Below are 19,204 nucleotides of genomic sequence, written 5' to 3' on the forward strand. Positions count from 1 at the left end.
GAGCGGGAGACGAGACCACCGAAAAAGGGGCGGGGCCTATCTCCTCAGCACACAGCGCCATTTTCCTCACACAGCTCCGCTGGTCAGGAAGGCTCCCAGGCTCTCCCCTGCACTGCACTACAGAAACAGGGTAAAACAAGAGAGGGGGGGCAAAATTGTGGCAAAATTATATATATTAAAGCAGCTATATAGGGAGCACTTATTATAAGGCTATCCCTGTCATATATAGCGCTTTTGGTGTGTGCTGGCAAACTCTCCCTCTGTCTCCCCAAAGGGCTAGTGGGGTCCTGTCTTCTTTAAGAGCATTCCCTGTGTGTCTGCTGTGTGTCGGTACGTGTGTGTCGACATGTATGAGGACGATATTGGTGTGGAGGCGGAGCAATTGCCAAATATGGGGATGTCACCCCCTAGGGAGTCGACACCAGAATGGATGGCTTTATTTATGGAATTACGGGATAGTGTCAACACGCTAAAGCAGTCGTTTGACGACATGAGACGGCCGGACAATCAATCAGCACCTGTCCAGGCGCCTCAAACACCGTCAGGGGCTGTAAAACGCCCGTTACCTCAGTCGGTCGACACAGACCCAGACACAGGCACTGATTCCAGTGGCGACGGTGACGAATCAACCGTATTTTCCAGTAGGGCCACACGTTATATGATTTTGGCAATGAAGGAGGCGTTACATATTGCTGAAACTACAGGTACCACAAAACAGGGTATTATGTGGGGTGTGAAAAAACTACCTATAGTTTTTCCTGAATCAGATGAATTAAATGAGGTGTGTGATGAAGCGTGGGTTGCCCCCGATAAAAAACTGCTAATTTCAAAGAAGTTATTGGCTTTATACCCTTTCCCGCCAGAGGTTAGGGCGCGCTGGGAAACACCTCCTAGGGTGGACAAGGCGCTCACACGCTTATCAAAACAAGTGGCGTTACCCTCTCCTGAGTCGGCCGCACTTAAAGATCCAGCAGATAGGAGGATGGAAAATATCCAAAAAAGTATATACACACATACAGGTGTTATACTACGACCAGCTATAGCGACAGCCTGGATGTGCAGTGCTGGGGTAGCTTGGTCAGAGTCCCTGATTGAAAATATTGATACCCTGGATAGGGACAATGTTTTACTGTCTTTAGAGCAAATAAAGGATGCGTTTCTTTATATGCGTGATGCACAGAGGGATATTTGCACACTGGCATCACGGGTAAGTGCTATGTCCATTTCGGCCAGAAGAAGTTTATGGACGCGACAGTGGTCAGGTGATGCGGACTCAAAATGGCATATGGAAGTTTTGCCGTATAAAGGGGAGGAGTTATTTGGTGTTGGTCTATCGGATTTGGTGGCCACGGCTACAGCCGGGAAATCCACCTTTTTACCTCAAGTCACTCCCCAACAGAAAAAGACACCGACTTTTCAGCCGCAGCCCTTTCGTTCCTTTAAAAACAAGAGAGCAAAGGGATATTCATATCTGCCACGAGGCAGAGGAAAGGGGAAGAGACTGCAACAGGCAGCTCCTTCCCAGGAACAGAAGCCCTGCCCCGCTTCTACAAAAGCCTCAGCATGACGCTGGGGCTTCTCAAGCGGACTCGGGGGCGGTGGGGGGTCGTCTCAAGAATTTCAGCGCGCAGTGGGCTCACTCGCAGGTGGATCCCTGGATCCTGCAGATAATATCTCAGGGTTACAGGTTGGAACTAGAGACGTCTCCACCTCGCCGTTTCCTGAGGTCTGCTTTACCAACGTCCCCCTCCGACAGGGTGACGGTCTTGGAAGCCATTCACAAGCTGTACTCTCAGCAGGTGATAGTCAAGGTACCCCTTTTACAACAAGGAAAGGGGTATTATTCCACTCTATTTGTGGTACCGAAGCCGGATGGCTCGGTAAGACCTATTCTAAATCTGAAATCCTTGAACCTGTACATAAAAAAGTTCAAGTTCAAGATGGAGTCACTCAGAGCGGTGATAGCGAACCTGGAAGAAGGGGACTTTATGGTATCCTTGGACATCAAGGATGCGTATCTCCACGTTCCAATTTACCCCTCACACCAGGGGTACCTCAGGTTCGTCGTACAGAACTGTCACTATCAGTTTCAGACGCTGCCGTTTGGATTGTCCACGGCACCTCGGGTCTTTACCAAGGTAATGGCCGAGATGATGATTCTTCTTCGAAGAAAAGGCGTATTAATTATCCCATACTTGGACGATCTCCTAATAAGGGCAAGGTCCAGAGAACAGCTAGAGATGGGACTAGCACTGTCTCAAGAAGTGCTAAAGCAGCACGGGTGGATTCTGAATATTCCAAAATCCCAGTTAATTCCGACAACACGTCTGCTGTTCTTAGGGATGATTCTGGACACGGTTCAGAAAAAGGTTTTTCTCCCGGAGGAAAAAGCCAAGGAGTTATCCGAACTTGTCAGGAACCTCCTAAAACCAGGAAAGGTGTCTGTACATCAATGCACAAGAGTCCTGGGAAAAATGGTGGCTTCTTACGAAGCAATTCCATTCGGCAGATTCCACGCAAGAGTTTTCCAGAGGGATCTGCTGGACAAATGGTCAGGGTCGCATCTTCAGATGCACTAGCGGATAACCCTGTCTCCAAGGACAAGGGTATCTCTTCTGTGGTGGTTGCAGAGTGCTCATCTATTGGAGGGCCGCAGATTCGGCATACAGGATTGGATCCTGGTGACCACGGACGCCAGCCTGAGAGGCTGGGGAGCAGTCACACAAGGAAGAAACTTCCAGGGCGTGTGGTCGAGCCTGGAAACGTCTCTTCACATAAACATTCTGGAACTAAGAGCAATCTACAATGCTCTAAGCCAGGCAGAACCTCTGCTTCAAGGAAAACCGGTGTTGATCCAGTCGGACAACATCACGGCAGTCGACCATGTAAACAGACAGGGCGGCACAAGAAGCAGGAGTGCAATGGCAGAAGCTGCAAGGATTCTTCGCTGGGCGGAGAATCATGTGATAGCACTGTCAGCAGTGTTCATCCCGGGAGTGGACAACTGGGAAGCAGACTTCCTCAGCAGACACGACCTTCACCCGGGAGAGTGGGGACTTCATCCAGAAGTTTTCCACATGCTTGTAACCCGTTGGGAAAGACCAATGGTGGACATGATGGCGTCTCGCCTCAACAAAAAACTGGACAGGTATTGCGCCAGGTCAAGAGATCCGCAGGCAATAGCTGTGGACGCGCTGGTAACGCCTTGGGTGTACCAGTCGGTGTATGTGTTTCCTCCTCTGCCTCTCATACCAAAAGTATTGAGAATTATACGGCAAAGAGGCGTAAGAACGATACTAGTGGCTCCGGATTGGCCAAGAAGGACTTGGTACCCGGAACTTCAAGAGATGATCACGGAGGATCCGTGGCCTCTACCTCTGAGAAGGGACCTGCTTCAGCAGGGTCCCTGTCTGTTTCAAGACTTACCGCGGCTGCGTTTGACGGCATGGCGGTTGAACGCCGGATCCTAAAGGGAAAAGGCATTCCGGAAGAAGTCATTCCTACCTTGATTAAAGCAAGGAAGGAAGTAACCGCGCAACATTATCACCGCATTTGGCGAAAATATGTTGCGTGGTGCGAGGATCGGAGTGCTCCGACGGAGGAATTTCAACTGGGTCGATTCCTACATTTCCTGCAATCAGGATTGTCTATGGGTCTCAAATTGGGATCTATTAAGGTTCAAATTTCGGCCCTGTCGATTTTCTTCCAGAAAGAATTGGCTTCAGTTCCTGAAGTCCAGACCTTTGTTAAGGGAGTACTGCATATACAGCCCCCTGTGGTGCCTCCAGTGGCACCGTGGGATCTCAATGTTGTTTTGGACTTTCTCAAATCTCATTGGTTTGAACCACTAAAAAATGTGGATTTGAAATATCTCACATGGAAAGTGACCATGCTACTAGCCCTGGCTTCGGCCAGGAGAGTGTCAGAACTGGCAGCTTTATCTTACAAAAGCCCATATCTGATTTTCCATTTCGGACAGGGCAGAACTGCGGACTCGTCCGCATTTTCTCCCTAAGGTGGTGTCAGCATTTCATCTGAACCAGCCTATTGTAGTGCCTGCGGCTACAAGCGACTTGGAGGACTCCAAGTTGTTGGACGTTGTCAGAGCTTTAAAAATATACATTTCAAGGACAGCTGGAGTCAGGAAATCTGACTCACTGTTTATACTATATGCTCCCAACAAGTTGGGCGCTCCTGCGTCTAAGCAGACTATTGCGCGCTGGATTTGTAGTACGATTCAGCTTGCACATTCTGTGGCAGGCCTGCCACAGCCAAAATCGGTAAATGCCCACTCCACAAGGAAGGTGGGTTCTTCTTGGGCGGCTGCCCGAGGGGTCTCGGCATTACAACTCTGCCGAGCGGCTACGTGGTCGGGGGAGAACACGTTTGTAAAATTCTACAAATTTGATACCCTGGCTAAGGAGGACCTGGAGTTCTCTCATTCGGTGCTGCAGAGTCATCCGCACTCTCCCGCCCGTTTGGGAGCTTTGGTATAATCCCCATGGTCCTTTCAGGAACCCCAGCATCCACTAGGACGATAGAGAAAATAAGAATTTACTTACCGATAATTCTATTTCTCGGAGTCCGTAGTGGATGCTGGGCGCCCATCCCAAGTGCGGATTATCTGCAATAATTGTACATAGTTATTGTTACCTAAATCGGGTTATTGTTGTAGGGAGCCATCTTTCAGAGGCTCCTCTGTTATCATACTGTTAACTGGGTTTAGATCACAGGTTGTACGGTGTGATTGGTGTGGCTGGTATGAGTCTTACCCGGGATTCATAAATCCTTCCTTATTGTGTACGCTCGTCCGGGCACAGTATCCTAACTGAGGCTTGGAGGAGGGTCATAGGGGGAGGAGCCAGTACACACCACCTGATCATAAAGCTTTACTTTTTGTGCCCTGTCTCCTGCGGAGCCGCTATTCCCCATGGTCCTTTCAGGAACCCCAGCATCCACTACGGACTCCGAGAAATAGAATTATCGGTAAGTAAATTCTTATTTTTAGAGAAACTCTGTAGAGCTCCCCTAGTGTGTGACCAGTCTCCTCTGGGCACAGAATCTAACTGAGGTCTGGAGGAGGGGCATAGAGGGAGGAGCCAGTTCACGCCCATTAAAGTCTTAAAGTGCCCATGTCTCCTGCGGATCCCGTCTATACCCCCATGGTCCTTTTAGAGTCCCCAGCATCCTCTAGGACGTAGGAGAAATTATATTATCATTAATACTGCAAAGGATACTTATATCACAACACATCCCTGAGGCTGGATGATAATGCAGAAAACTCGAATTAACTGCAGGGAACGCTTATTTCAACTATCACTGCCTTATGAGACAGCTAGGATACTTAAGTGTATGTAAAAAGCAGTCCTGTTCAGGCGTTTTTACAGGAAGACATTGCCCAGCAATCCCGAAGACCTGCTGCTGCTATGCTGAAAATGGCGGCCCGGATCTCTGAGGGAAGGAGGGAGAGTGAGGCAGCTCAAGGCTGTGAAATCTGCAGTAGATGGCGCACAGAGCTGGGGGAGGGGCTACAGGTCAAGAGCATCCTCCCCTATGCTAGTCTTCCATCCCAGGTAAAACAGGGCCTTATTAAATAGATGTTAATACACCTAGACCTGTGCCCTTAATGCCCTGGTGGTCTAGTGGGGTCCCTGCTCTGTAGACAGTGTCCACGTGGGTGTAGTATGAGTGACCGGCAGCCGGGATCCCGGGGGCCAGCATACCGGCGCCGGGATCCCGACCGCCGGCATACCAACAGCTGGGCGAGCGCTAATGAGCCCCTTGCACTACGCCATGCTATTTATTCTCCATCCTGTGGGGTCGAGGACCCCCAAGAGGGAGAATATGTGTCTGCATGCCGGCGGTCGGGATCCCGGCGCCGGTATGCTGGTTGCCAGGATCACGGTCTGCGGCATACTGAAGACCACTTGTCCACGCCAGTGCTGTGGCCCATCTCCCCAGACCGCAGCTGATCGCGATTTAAATGGCGGGTCTCGCTAGGAGACCCTCTTACCTGCCCCCCTGTGTCAGCCACGTGATCTCAGGAAACAGCCACATCTGTGCCCTGAAGCCGCGGAGTCCCCACCGCAAGTACCCGTTCAAGCCAGCGGAAGTATGCATCGCCGGCGTGGGCAGTGATGGAGCTGCAGCGCTGAAGTCACCTTGACTTACAGCGCTGCCAGCTCCGACAGAAAAAAGGTCAATTCTAATTAAAAAATAAATTAGGCCTGCTTGCGCAGCCCCCCTGTTTAGTGACCTGCTACTGCAGGTACCAACTCTAATACTGAGCTCACAGTTCCTGGAGGCGGGGTTATAGAGGAGGGACCCGGTCCATCCTGGGACAGCTAAAGCTTTATCTGTTGGTGCCTGGACCCAGATCGATCTCTACAACCCGATGTTTCCCTGTGGAAACCTATGTACCCTGCTGCAGAAAAAATGGTTTCTCATCAATCATTGCACAAAGTTTAATATTTTTTATTAAAAAGGTCACATTAGGCTTATCTACACATAAAGGGGCTGGTTCTGGTTGGGAGAAAAGCAAAAAAAAGTACATTACTTTGCACTTTGGTTAAGCAATGTTGCAGCATGTGCAGAGGGATGATTTAAAGTTGAGAGTGGCGTATCCAAAATTCAGCATAAAATACAACCGTCCCGCGCTTGTGGGCTACCTGAAAAAGCAGCCAGTATTTACCCTGCTTGCAAAAAATACATACAGTATATTTGCACCCCTTGCATTGCAACATGGTTTATTCCCCATACAAAATGACATGGGACTGAGAAACTATTTTTCAAAACATCTTCTGCTAAATGAGGATTTGTGAAGATTCTGCTTTTAATACAGATAGAAAATATATACGTGAATTAGGCATGAAGGAAAAAAAAAACTTTTTTTCATCACTAATATGACTAAAGCAAATAGCAAGAAAATGTGGCATAACTTAAATTTATACAACAGTTGTATAGGAATCCAATTACGGACTATTGTGGTAACTAGTTCAGGAGATGAAAATGCACAGCAACAACAACCTGAAATGCTCTGGTATGTGAGACTGGCGGTTGGGATCCCGGCGGTCAGCATACCAACGCTGGGATCCCGACTGCCAGAATGCTGACAGGGTGGTGAGTGCAACGAAGCCCCTTGCGGGCTTGGTGGCTCACTGCCTTCTCAACATTGTTCTATTCCCACTTCATGGGTGTCGTGGAGACCCACGAGTGGGAATAGCCTTCGGCCCCTGTCGGCATTCTAGCGGTCGGGATCCCGGTGTGGGTATGCTGAACGCCGGTCTCGTAACTACATCCCCTTGAAACACACAATCAGAATTAGTTCATGTGGGTTCAACTGAAATCTAAAATGTATTCTGAAATGCTTCACACAAATGAATAGCATTGACAGATGAACACTGCATTAAAAAATACAAATGGGGTGTAGTAGAAAGTTACTTACTCTGCTCATAGAGTCAAAACATTTCCTGACCAGCGACTCAACATCATTCGGCCGATCTTGCACATTTATCCAGTCCAGCAGTGAAACATTAAACAATGGGCTCTCATTAGCCAGATGTTCCTCTGAAGGTTCCATATTCTGGCTAGTAGAATCCATAACTTCGTGTTCAGTGCTACTGGAAGGTACTTCTTGTGATGCACATTCCCCAGATGTAGAAAGAGAGGCTAGCAAAGCCATATTTGTCAGTTTAGTTTCATTATCATATTGCACCATGTGAGTAGTCTTCTCATTCTCCAGTTCATCAACATCTCTCTCCGTAGAAGACATCAACCTATCTAAACACATCCTATAGCTATGACGTGTTAGGCACTCGAGCAGTGGAATCTTGGCCATGACAGAAACAGCGGTTCCTAAACTAGAGAATGGATATTTCAAATATAAGTATTTAATGTTTTCAGAGACAATAAAGTACATTTTACAATCTAGGCACTGTAACAATTGAGAAACAAGAAAAGACCTGACCATATAAAGCTTTATGTGAACTGCAAAAGAAGATAAAAAAAAATTATTTGAAAAAAAGAACTTGAATGGGCATATTCAATTACCCGCATTGTCGGTAATGAAAAAATATATTAGAGGCCAATAATGTGCACATTTTTTGCAGAATTAGTGAGTCACCGTGAGTTACCAGAGAGGAAAAGCCTAAATAATTGAAAAGTTCCGGGTGTAAACCAGGAGCATTCCGCCTACTGTAAAACTCGCACATAATTGGATATGCACCTAAAACTAACATTTGGGTTGATGAAACAAAAAACTATTATTTTTTTTGCATGTAAAAGATTCCATTTTTTTTTTTTTTACACAACTCAAAGAACTCCATCAAAAATATTAAATTTGATTTGGATGGAGTTTACAAAGATGATAAAATAAGATTTTACTCACCGGTAAATCTATTTCTCGTAGTCCGTAGTGGATGCTGGAGACTCCATAAGGACCATGGGGAATAGACGGGCTCCGCAGGAGACTGGGCACTCTAGAGAAAGATTTAGTACTACCTGGTGTGCACTGGCTCCTCCCTCTATGCCCCTCCTCCAGACCTCAGTTAAGGAAACTGTGCCCGGAAGAGCTGACATTACAAGGAAAGGATTTTGAAATCCAGGGTAAGACTCATACCAGCCACACCAATCACACCGTATAACTCGTGATAAACTTACCCAGTTAACAGTATGAACAACAAACATGCATCACTCAACTGATGCCACATAACATAACCCTTTAGTAAGCAATAACTATATACACGTATTGCAGAAAGTCCGCACTTGGGACGGGCGCCCAGCATCCACTACGGACTACGAGAAATAGATTTACCGGTGAGTAAAATCTTATTTTCTCTAACGTCCTAGTGGATGCTGGGGACTCCGTAAGGACCATGGGGATTATACCAAAGCTCCCAAACGGGCGGGAGAGTGCGGATGACTCTGCAGCATCGAATGGGCAAACTCAAGGTCCTCCTCAGCCAGGGTATCAAACTTGTAGAACTTTGCAAATGTGTTTGAACCCGACCAAGTAGCAGCTCGGCAAAGCTGTAATGCCGAGACCCTCGGGCAGCCGCCCAAGAAGAGCCCACCTTTCTTGTGGAATGGGCTTTCACTGATTTTGGATGCGGCAATCCAGCCGCAGAATGAGCCTGCTGAATCGTGCCACAGATCCAGCGAGCAATAGTTTGCTTTGAAGCAGGAGCACCCAGCTTGTTGGATGCATACAGGACAAACAGCGAGTCAGTCTTCCTGACTCCAGCCGTTCTGGTCACATAAATCTTCAAAGCCCGGACTACGTCAAGCAACTTGGAATCCTCCAAGTCACAAGTAGCCGCAGGCACCACAATAGGTTGGTTCAAATGAAAGGATGACACCACCTTTGGCAGAAATTGCGGACGAGTCCGTAATTCTGCCCTACCCATATGGAAAACCAGATAGGGGCTTTTACATGACAAAGCCGCCAATTCTGACACACGCCTAGCCGAAGCTAAGGCCAACAGCATGACCACTTCCCACGTGAGATACTTTAGCTCCACGGTCTTAAGTGGCTAACACCAGTGGGATTTCAGGAAACTCAACACCACGTTAAGATCCCAAGGTGCCACTGGTGGCACAAAAGGGGGCTGAATATGCAGCACTCCCTTAACAAACGTCTGAACCTCAGGCAGTGAAGCCAGTTCTTTTTGGAAGAAAATGGATAGGGCCGAAATCTGGACCTTTATGGACCCTAATTTTAGGCCCATAGTCACTCCTGACTGTAGGAAGTGCAGGAATCGACCCAGCTGGAATTCCTCTGTAGGGGCCTTCCTGGCCTCACACCAAGCAACATATTTTCGCCATATACGGTGATAATGCTTTGCTGTCACGTCCTTCCTAGCCTTTATCAGCGTAGGAATAACTTAATCCGGAATGCCTTTTTCCGCTAGGATCCGGTGTTCAACCGCCATGCCGTTAAACGCAGCCGCGGTAAGTCTTGGAACAGACAGGGCCCTTGTTGTAACAGGTCCTGTCTGAGAGGCAAAGGCCATGGGTCCTCTGTGAGCATTTCTTGCAATTCCGGGTACCAAGTCCTTCTTGGCCAATCCGGAACAATGAGTATTGTTCTCACTCCTCTTTTTCTTACAATTCTCAGCACCTTTGGTATGAGAGGAAGAGTAGGAAACACATAGACCAACTGGAACACCCACGGTGTTACTAGTGCGTCCACAGCTATCGCCTGAGGGTCCCTTGACCTGGCGCAATACCTTTTTAGCTTTTTGTTGAGACGGGACGCCATCATGTCCACCTGTGGGAGTTCCCATCGATTTGCAATCTGCGTGAAGACTTCTTGATGAAGTCCCCACTCTCCCGGGTGGAGGTCGTGCCTGCTGAGGAAGTCTGCTTCCCAGTTGTCCACTCCCGGAATGAACACTGCTGACAGTGCTAGTACGTGATTCTCCACCCAACGAAGAATCCTGGTGGCTTCTGCCATTGCCACCCTGCTTCTTGTGCCGCCCTGGAGGTTTACATGGGCCACTGCAGTGATGTTGTCTGACTGAATCAGCACTGGTTGGTTTCGAAGCAGAGGCTCTGCTTGACTCAGGGCGTTGTATATGGCCCTTAGTTCCAGGATATTGATGTGCAGACAAGTCTCCTGACTTGACTACAGCCCCTGGAAGTTTCTTCCTTGAGTGACTGCCCCCCATCCTCGGCTGAGTGACTGCTCCCCATCCGTGATCACCAGGACCCAGTCCTGTATGCCGAATCTGCGGCCCTCGAGGAGGTGAGCACTTTGCAGCCACCACAGAAGAGACACCCTGGCCTGGGGGACAGGGTGATCAGCCGATGCATCTGAAGATGCGATCCGGACCACTTGTCCAACAGATCCCACTGAAAGATCCTCGCATGGAACCTGCCAAAGGGAATGGCTTCGTATGACGCCACCGTCTTTCCCAGGACTCGCGTGCAGTGATGCACCGATACCTGTTTTGGTTTTAGGAGGCCTCTGACCACAGTCACGAGCTCCTGAGCCTCCTCCTCCGGGAGAAACACCTTTTTCTGGTTTGTGTCCAGAATCATGCCCAGGAAGGGCAGACGCGTCGTAGGAATCAGCTGCGACTTTGGAATATTCAGAATCCAGCCGGGCTGTAGCAACACTTCCTGAGAGAGTGCTACGCTGATCAGCAACCGCTCCCTGGACCTCGCCTTTATGAGGAGATCGTCCAAGTATGGGATAATTGTAACCCCTTGCTTCCGAAGGAGCACCATCATTTCCGCCATCACCTTGGTAAATATTCTCGGTGCCGTGGACAGGCTAAACGGCAACGTCTGGAATTGGTAATGACAGTCCTGTACCACAAACCTGAGGTACTCCTGATGAGGTGGATAAATGGGGACATGTAAGTACGCATCCTTGATGCCCAGAGACACCATAAAATCCCCTTCCTCCAGGCTTGCAATGACCGCCCTGAGCGATTCCATCTTGAACTTGAATTTCTTCAGATAAATATTCAGGGATTTTAAATTCAAAATGGGTCTGACCGAACCGTCCGGTTTCGGTACCACAAACATGGTGGAATAGTAACCCCCTCCCTGTTGAAGGAGGGGAACCTTCACTACCACCTGCTGGAGATATAGCTTGTGAATTGCTGCCAACACTACCTCCCTTTCCCTGGGGGAAGCTGGCAAGGCCGATTTTAGGTAACGGTGAGGGGGCGTCACCTCGAATTCCAGCTTGTATCCCTGAGACACAATTTGTAAAGCCCAAGTATCCACCCGTGAGCAAACCCACTGGTGGCTGAAATTTCGGAGACGCGCCCCCACCGCTCCTGGCTCCGCCTGTGGAGCCCCAGCGTCATGCGGTGGATTTAGTGGATGCCGGGGAGGACTTTTGTTCCTGGGAGCAAGCTGCATGGTGCAGCTTTTTTCCTTTACCCCTGCCTCTGGCAAGAAAGGATGCACCTCTGACTTTCTTGCTTTTCTGTGAACGAAAGGACTGCATTTGGTAATACGGTGCTTTCTTTGGCTGTGAGGGAATATATGGCAAGAAATTTGACTTTCCAGCCGTAGCTGTGGAAACTAGGTCCGAGAGACCGTCCCCAAACAATTCCTCACCCTTATAAGGCAACACCTCCATGTGTTTTTTAGAGTCGGCATCACCTGTCCATTGCCGAGTCCATAAGACCCTTCTGGCAGAAATCGACATAGCGTTTATTCTAGAGCCCAGTAGGCAAATGTCCCTCTAGGCATCCCGCATATATAGGACAGCGTCTTTGATATGTCTTAGGGTCAGTAAAATAGTCTCCCTGTCCAGGGTATCTAACTCCTCAGACAGAGTATCCGTCCATGCTGCTACAGCACTACACATCCAGGCCGCAGCAATTGCTGGCCTCAGAAGAGTACCAGAATGTGTATAAACAGACTTCAGGATACCTTCCTGCTTCCTATCCGCAGGATCCTTTAGGGCGGCCGTATCCTGTGACGGCAGGGCCACCTTCTTAGATAAGCGCGTCTTTGTCTACCCTAGGGGAGGATTCCCAGCGTAACCTATCCGTTGGCGGGAAAGGATACGCCATAAGTAATCTTTTGGAAATCAGTACTTTCCTATCAGGGGAATCCCACACTTTTTCACATAACTCATTTAATTCATGTGAAGGGGGAAAAGTCACTTCTTGCTTTTTCTCCCCAAACATATAAACCCTCTTGTCAGGGATAGCGTTTTCCTCCGATATGTGCAATACATCCTTCATTGCTATAATCATGTATCGGATGGCTTTAGTCATTTTAGGCTGCAACTTTGCCTCATCGTCATCGACACTGGAGTCAGAATCCGTGCCGACATCTGTGTCAACCAACTGGGATAGTGGGCGCTTTTGAGACCCTGACGGCCTCTGAGCTGTAGAATCAGACACGGGTTGAGACCCTGACTGATTATCCAACCTTTTATGCAAGGAGCTTATGTTATCATTTAACACCTTCCACATATCCATCCAATCAGGTGGCGACACCACATTCACTTGCACTTGTTCTGCCTCCACGTAACCGTCCTCGTCAAACATGTCGACACAAACGTACCGACACACCGCACACACACAGGGAATGCTCTAATTGAGGACAGGACCCCACAAAGCCTTTTGGGGAGACAGAGAGAGAGTATGCCAGCACACACCCCAGCGCTATATAACCCAGGGATTACACAGTAACTTAGTGTTTACCCAGTAGCTGCTGTTTATGATAATATGTGCCAAAATGTATGTGCCCCCCCTCTCTTTTTACCCTTTTTCTACCTTGATACTGCAGGGGAGAGCCTGGGGAGCTTCCTCTCAGCGGAGCTGTGAAGAGAAAATGGCACTGGTTAGTGCTGAGGAAGAAGGCCCCGCCCCCTCAGCGGCGGGCTTCTGTCCCGGGTCTGTGTAATAAAATGGCGGGGGCTCGTACATATATACAGTGCCCAGCTGTTTATATGTGTCTTTTTGCCAAGAGGTATCCTAATTGCTGCCCAGGGCCCCCCCCCCCGCGCCCTTCACCCTACAGTGACCGGAGTGTGTGGGTAGTGTGGGCGCAATGGCGCACAGCTGCAGTGCTGTGCGCTACCTCATGTGAAGACAGGAGTCTTCTGCCGCCGATTTCGATGTCTTCTTCCTTCTGCCGGCTTCTGACTTCTGGCTCTGCGAGGGGGACGGCGGCGCGGCTCCGGGAACGGACGACCAAGGTTAAGATCCTGTGTTCGAACCCTCTGGAGCTAATGGTGTCCAGTAGCCTAAGAAGCGCAACCTAGCCGCAGTTAGTAGCTTTGCTTCTCTCCCCTCAGTCCCTCGTAGCAGAGAGTCTGTTGCCAGCAGAAGCTCTCTGTAAATAAAAAACCTAACTAAAATACTTTCTTATTAGCAAGCTCAGGAGAGCTCACTAAAAGCACCCAGCTCTGGCCGGGCACAGATTCTAACTGAGGTCTGGAGGAGGGGCATAGAGGGAGGAGCCAGTGCACACCAGGTAGTACTAAATCTTTCTTTAGAGTGCCCAGTCTCCTGCGGAGCCAGTCTATTCCCCATGGTCCTTACGGAGTCCCCAGCATCCACTAGGACGTTAGAGAAAAATACAAAGTTCTATTTGCCTGGGGATTACATGGACAAGCAGACATTTAAGTGAAATCGTCAATACTCCATAAACAATACTATGATTGAGTGTTGGGGGTAAATTAATTGTGTGACTTAGCGTGCAGTGTTTACTCAAGCCAACGGTTTCCCCTAAGGTTTCCATTGGTCTAGTAATACTTTCTGCTCTGCAAGGATGTGGCACTGACAGCACTGATACAAGAAGCAATTGCACAAGAACAACGCTATACAACTAAAACTTTCTGAGCATGTCGCTGTATTATGTAAATGCAGAATGCCGCAGACCAGACAAATAAATAGTACAGTAAAATCCACACAATAGTACAGTTTACACTTTGAAGGGGATGTAGTTGGCATCCTGATGGTTAGGTTGCCGGCAGTCAGAACACCGGCGCCGAAAACCCAACACCGCTGAGAATCCTGACAGTCAGAATCCTGAAAGTAAGTATGCCAGGAAGGGTTAAGATGCTGGAGGAGAGGGTTAGGGTTAGGCTGCAGAAGGGGAGGGGTAGTGTTAGCATACTTACTAAAATATGTCAGGATTCTGACAGTTGGGATGCCGCTGTCGGTATTCTGATGCCAGCATCTTCACTGTTGAGATTCCATACCCAACCCATTTTGGATTAATTCAAACTTTAGACCAGTTTAAATGGGTATAACATTTGTTAGTCTACCAAAAATAATTTAGGGGCAGATATATTAAGCCTGGAGAAGGGATAAAGAAGTTATAAAGCAGTGATAAGAGCAAGGTGATAACACACCAGCCATTCAGCTCGAACTGTCAATTTACATATTGGAGCTGATTGGCTGGTGTGTTATCACCTTGCACTTATCACTGCTTTATCATTTCTCCAGGCTTAATACATCTGCCCTTTTATTTCTTTTGGGGAAAACGGGACACACAGGCCAAGCTTTGTAGGAAACTTAAACATAATTTTTATTATTATTTTTTAAATATTTGGTCAAAGGGTTGGCATGCAAATGGTCAACACAGAAAAGGGAGACATTTATATGTATTTTGTTATTTAAACACTAATTCTTATTCTCCATCTGGTGCCCAACCCTAACCATGTGTCGAACTTTTCCGTTTGGACCATTTGAATGTAGACTTTCGACCCTGTCCACCTTTTGAGTTTCGACAATCTGGTGTTGGTCTATTGACTATCTATTTACTGTGTATGTCCATCTGGATACCCAGACAAACACAATCCCCAAGATTACTCATTGGTGGTCCTATGTGCCCTGCTAATACCTAGCTCTGTCAGTATCCTTTATACCTTACTGTACAACTTCCTTAGTGGATCTCTTAATCTTTACAGAACTCCAGAACCAATCAAGGTATTTTGTCCTTAACTTTATTATCTTTTTGCATCAAGTTTGAGTAAACTTGCATCACATTTACTTTTGCATATTACACAAGCAGACAATGGGCTGGATGTAATGACGCCCGAGTTCGCTGGCTGTGCGGGATGCCGGCCGAACTCGGACGTCTTTTTAAAGGGGCAATCACTTTCAATGCATGGTTTTGCCTTGTAAGTGATTGCACCTTTAAAAATAAGATTTTACTTACCGATAAATCTATTTCTCGTAGTCCGTAGTGGATGCTGGGGACTCCGTCAGGACCATGGGGATTAGCGGCTCCGCAGGAGACAGGGCACAAAACTAAAGCTTTAGGATCAGGTGGTGTGTACTGGCTCCTCCCCCTATGACCCTCCTCCAAGCCTCAGTTAGGATACTGTGCCCGGACGAGCGTACACAATAAGGAAGGATATTGAATCCCGGGTAAGACTCATACCAGCCACACCAATCACACCGTATAACTTGTGATCTGAACCCAGTTAACAGTATGACAAACGTAGGAGCCTCTGAACAGACGGCTCACAACAATAACAACCCGATTTTTTTGTAACAACAACTGTGTACAAGTATTGCAGACAATCCGCACTTGGGATGGGCGCCCAGCATCCACTACGGACTACGAGAAACAGATTTATCGGTAAGTAAAATCTTATTTTCTCTGACGTCCTAAGTGGATGCTGGGGACTCCGTCAGGACCATGGGGATTATACCAAAGCTCCCAAACGGGCGGGAGAGTGCGGATGACTCTGCAGCACCGAGTGAGAGAACTCCAGGTCCTCCTCAGCCAGGGTGTGCCCCTGACCAAGTAGCAGCTCGGCAAAGTTGTAAAGCCGAGACCCCTCGGGCAGTCGCCCAAGATGAGCCCACCTTCCTTGTGGAATGGGCATTTATATATTTTGGCTGTGGCAGTCCTGCCACAGAATGTGCAAGCTGAATTGTACTACACATTCAACTAGCAATCGTCTGCTTAGAAGCAAGAGCACCCAGTTTTTTGGGTGCATACAGGATAACAGCAAGTCAGTTTTCCTGACTCCAGCCGTCCTGGAAATCTATATTTTCAGGGCCCTGACAACATCTAGCAACTTGGAGTCCTCCAAGTCTTTAGTAGCCGCAGGTACCACAATAAGCTGGTTCAGATGAAACACTGACACCAACTTAGGGAGAAACTGGGGACGAGTCCGCAGCTCTGCCCTGTCCGAATGGACAATCAGATATGGGCTTTTGTGAGACAAAGCCGCCAATTCTGACACTCGCCTGGCCGAGGCCAGGGCCAACATCATGGTCACTTTCCATGTGAGATATTTCAAATCCACAGATTTGAGCGGTTTAAACCAACGTGATTTGAGGAATCCCAGGACTACGTTGAGATCCCACAGTGCCACTGGAGGCACAAAAGGGGGTTGTATATGCAGTACTCCCTTGTCAAATTTCTGGACTTCAGGAACTGAAGCCAATTCTTTCTGGAAGAAAATCGACAGGGTCGAAATTTGAACCTTAATGGACCCCAATTTGAGGCCCATAGACACTCCTGTTTGCAGGAAATGCAGGAATCGACCGAGTTGAAATTTCTTCGTGGGGCCTTCCTGGCCTCACACCACGCAACATATTTTCGCCACATGTGGTGATAATGTTGTGCGGTCACCTCCTTCCTGGCTTTGACCAGGGTAGGAATGACCTCTTCCGGAATGCCTTTTTCCCTTAGGATCCGGCGTTCAACCGCCATGCCGTCAAACGCAGTCGCGGTAAGTCTTGGAACAGACATGGTACTTGCTGAAACAAGTCCCTTCTTATCGGCAGAGGCCCTGAGTCCTCTGTGAGCATCTCTTGAAGTTCCGGGTACCAAGTCCTTCTAGGCCCATCCGGAGCCACGAGTATAGTTCTTACTCCTCTACGTCTTATAATTCTCAGTACCTTTGGTATGAGAAGCAGAGGAGGGAACACATACACCGACTGGTACACCCCTGGTGTTACCAGAACGTCCACAGCTATTGCCTGAGGGTCTCTTGACCTAGCGCAATACCTGTCCAGTTTTTTGTTCAGGCGGGACGCCCTTATGTCCACCTTTGGTCTTTCCCAACGGTGCACAATCATGTGGAAAAAACTTCTCGATGAAGTCCCCACTCTCCCGGGTGGAGGTCGTGCTGAGGAAGTCTGCTTCCCAGTTGTCCACTCCCGGAATGAAAACTGCTGACAGTGCTATCACATGATTTTCCGCCCAGCGAAGAATCCTTGCAGTTTCTGCCATTGTCCTCCTGCTTCTTGTGCCGCCCTGTCTGTTTACGTGGGCGACTGCCGTGATGTTGTCCCACTGGATCAATACCGGCTGACCTTGAAGCAGAGGTCTTGCTAAGCTTAGAGCATTGTAAATTGCTCTTAGCTCCAGTATATTTATGCGGAGAGAAGTCCCCAGACTTGATCACACTCCCTGGAAATTTTTTTTTTTTTTTCCCTGTGTGACTGCTCCCCAGCCTTTCAAGCTGGAATCCGTGGTCACCAGGACCCAGTCCTGAATGCATAACTGTGGCCCTTTAGTAGATGAGCACTCTGCAGCCACCACAGAAGAGACACCCTTGTCCTTGGAGACAGGGTTATCCGCTGATGCATCTGAAGATGCGATCCGGACCATTTGTCCAGCAGATCCCACTGAAAAGTTCTTGCGTGAAATCTGCCGAATGGAATCGCTTCGTAAGAAGCCACCATTTTTCCCAGGACCCTTGTGCAATGATGCCCTGACACTTTTCCTGGTTTTTGGAGGTTCCTGACTAGCTCGGATAACTCCCTGGCTTTCTCCTCCGGGAGAAACACCTTTTTCTGGACTGTGTCCAGAATCATCCCTAGGGACAGCAGACGTGTCGTCGGAGACAGCTGCGATTTTGGAATATTTAGAATCCACCCGTGCTGTCGTAGAACTACTTAGACCTCCAACTGTTCTCTGGACCTTGCCCTTATCAGGAGATCGTCCAAGTAAGGGATAATTAAGACGCCTTTTCTTTGAAGAAGAATCATCATTTCGGCCATTACCTTGGTAAAGACCCGGGGTGCCGTGGACAATCCAAACGGCAGCGTCTGAAACTGATAGTGACAGTTTTGTACCACGAACCTGAGGTACCCTTTGTGAGAAGGGCAAATTTGGACATGGAGGTAAGCATCCTTGATGACCAGGGACACCATATAGTCCCCTTCTTCCTGGTTCGCTATCACTGCTCTGAGTGACTCCATTTAGAATAGGTCTCACCGAGCCGTCTGGCTTCAGTACCACAATATAGTGTGGAATAATACCCCTTTACTTGTTGTAGGAGGGGTACTTTGATTATCACCTGCTGGGAATACAGCTTGTGAATTGTTTCCAATACTGCCTCCCTGTCGGAGGTAGACGTTGGTAAAGCAAACTTCAGGAACTTGCGAGGGGGAGACGTCTCGAATTTCCAATCTGTACCCCTGGGATACTACTTGTAGGATCCAGGGGTCCACTTGCGAGTGAGCCCACTGCGTGCTGAAACTCTTGAGACGACCCCCCACCGCACCTGTTTGTACGGCCCCAGCGTCATGCTGAGGACTTGGCAGAAGCGGTGGAAGGCTTCTGTTCCTGGGAATGGGCTGCCTGCTGCAGTCTTCTTCCCTTACCTCTATCCCTGGGCAGATATTATGGGGACGAAAGGACTGAGGCTGAAAAGACTATGTCTTTTTCTGCTGAGATGTGACTTGGGGTAAAAAAGGTGGATTTTTTTTTTAGCTGTTGCCGTGGCCACCAGGTCCGATGGACCGACCCCAAA

General features: G+C 48.5%; 1 protein-coding gene across 4 annotated transcripts in view; it reads right to left on the bottom strand.

The window, feature by feature from the left end:
* The window catches only part of RB1CC1 (RB1 inducible coiled-coil 1), a 397,988-nt gene that overhangs the window by 289,847 nt on the left and 88,937 nt on the right, over positions 1-19,204 (bottom strand). For all 4 annotated transcript variants that reach the window (XM_063923715.1, XM_063923717.1, XM_063923716.1 and 1 more), the window contains one exon: positions 7,445-7,859. In XM_063923715.1, coding sequence (XP_063779785.1) covers positions 7,445-7,859 — 415 coding nt within the window. The remainder of the gene's footprint in view (positions 1-7,444; positions 7,860-19,204) is intronic.

This window comes from Pseudophryne corroboree, chromosome 5 (genome assembly GCF_028390025.1).
Source record: "Pseudophryne corroboree isolate aPseCor3 chromosome 5, aPseCor3.hap2, whole genome shotgun sequence".
NCBI classification, from domain to species: Eukaryota; Metazoa; Chordata; class Amphibia; order Anura; family Myobatrachidae; genus Pseudophryne; species Pseudophryne corroboree.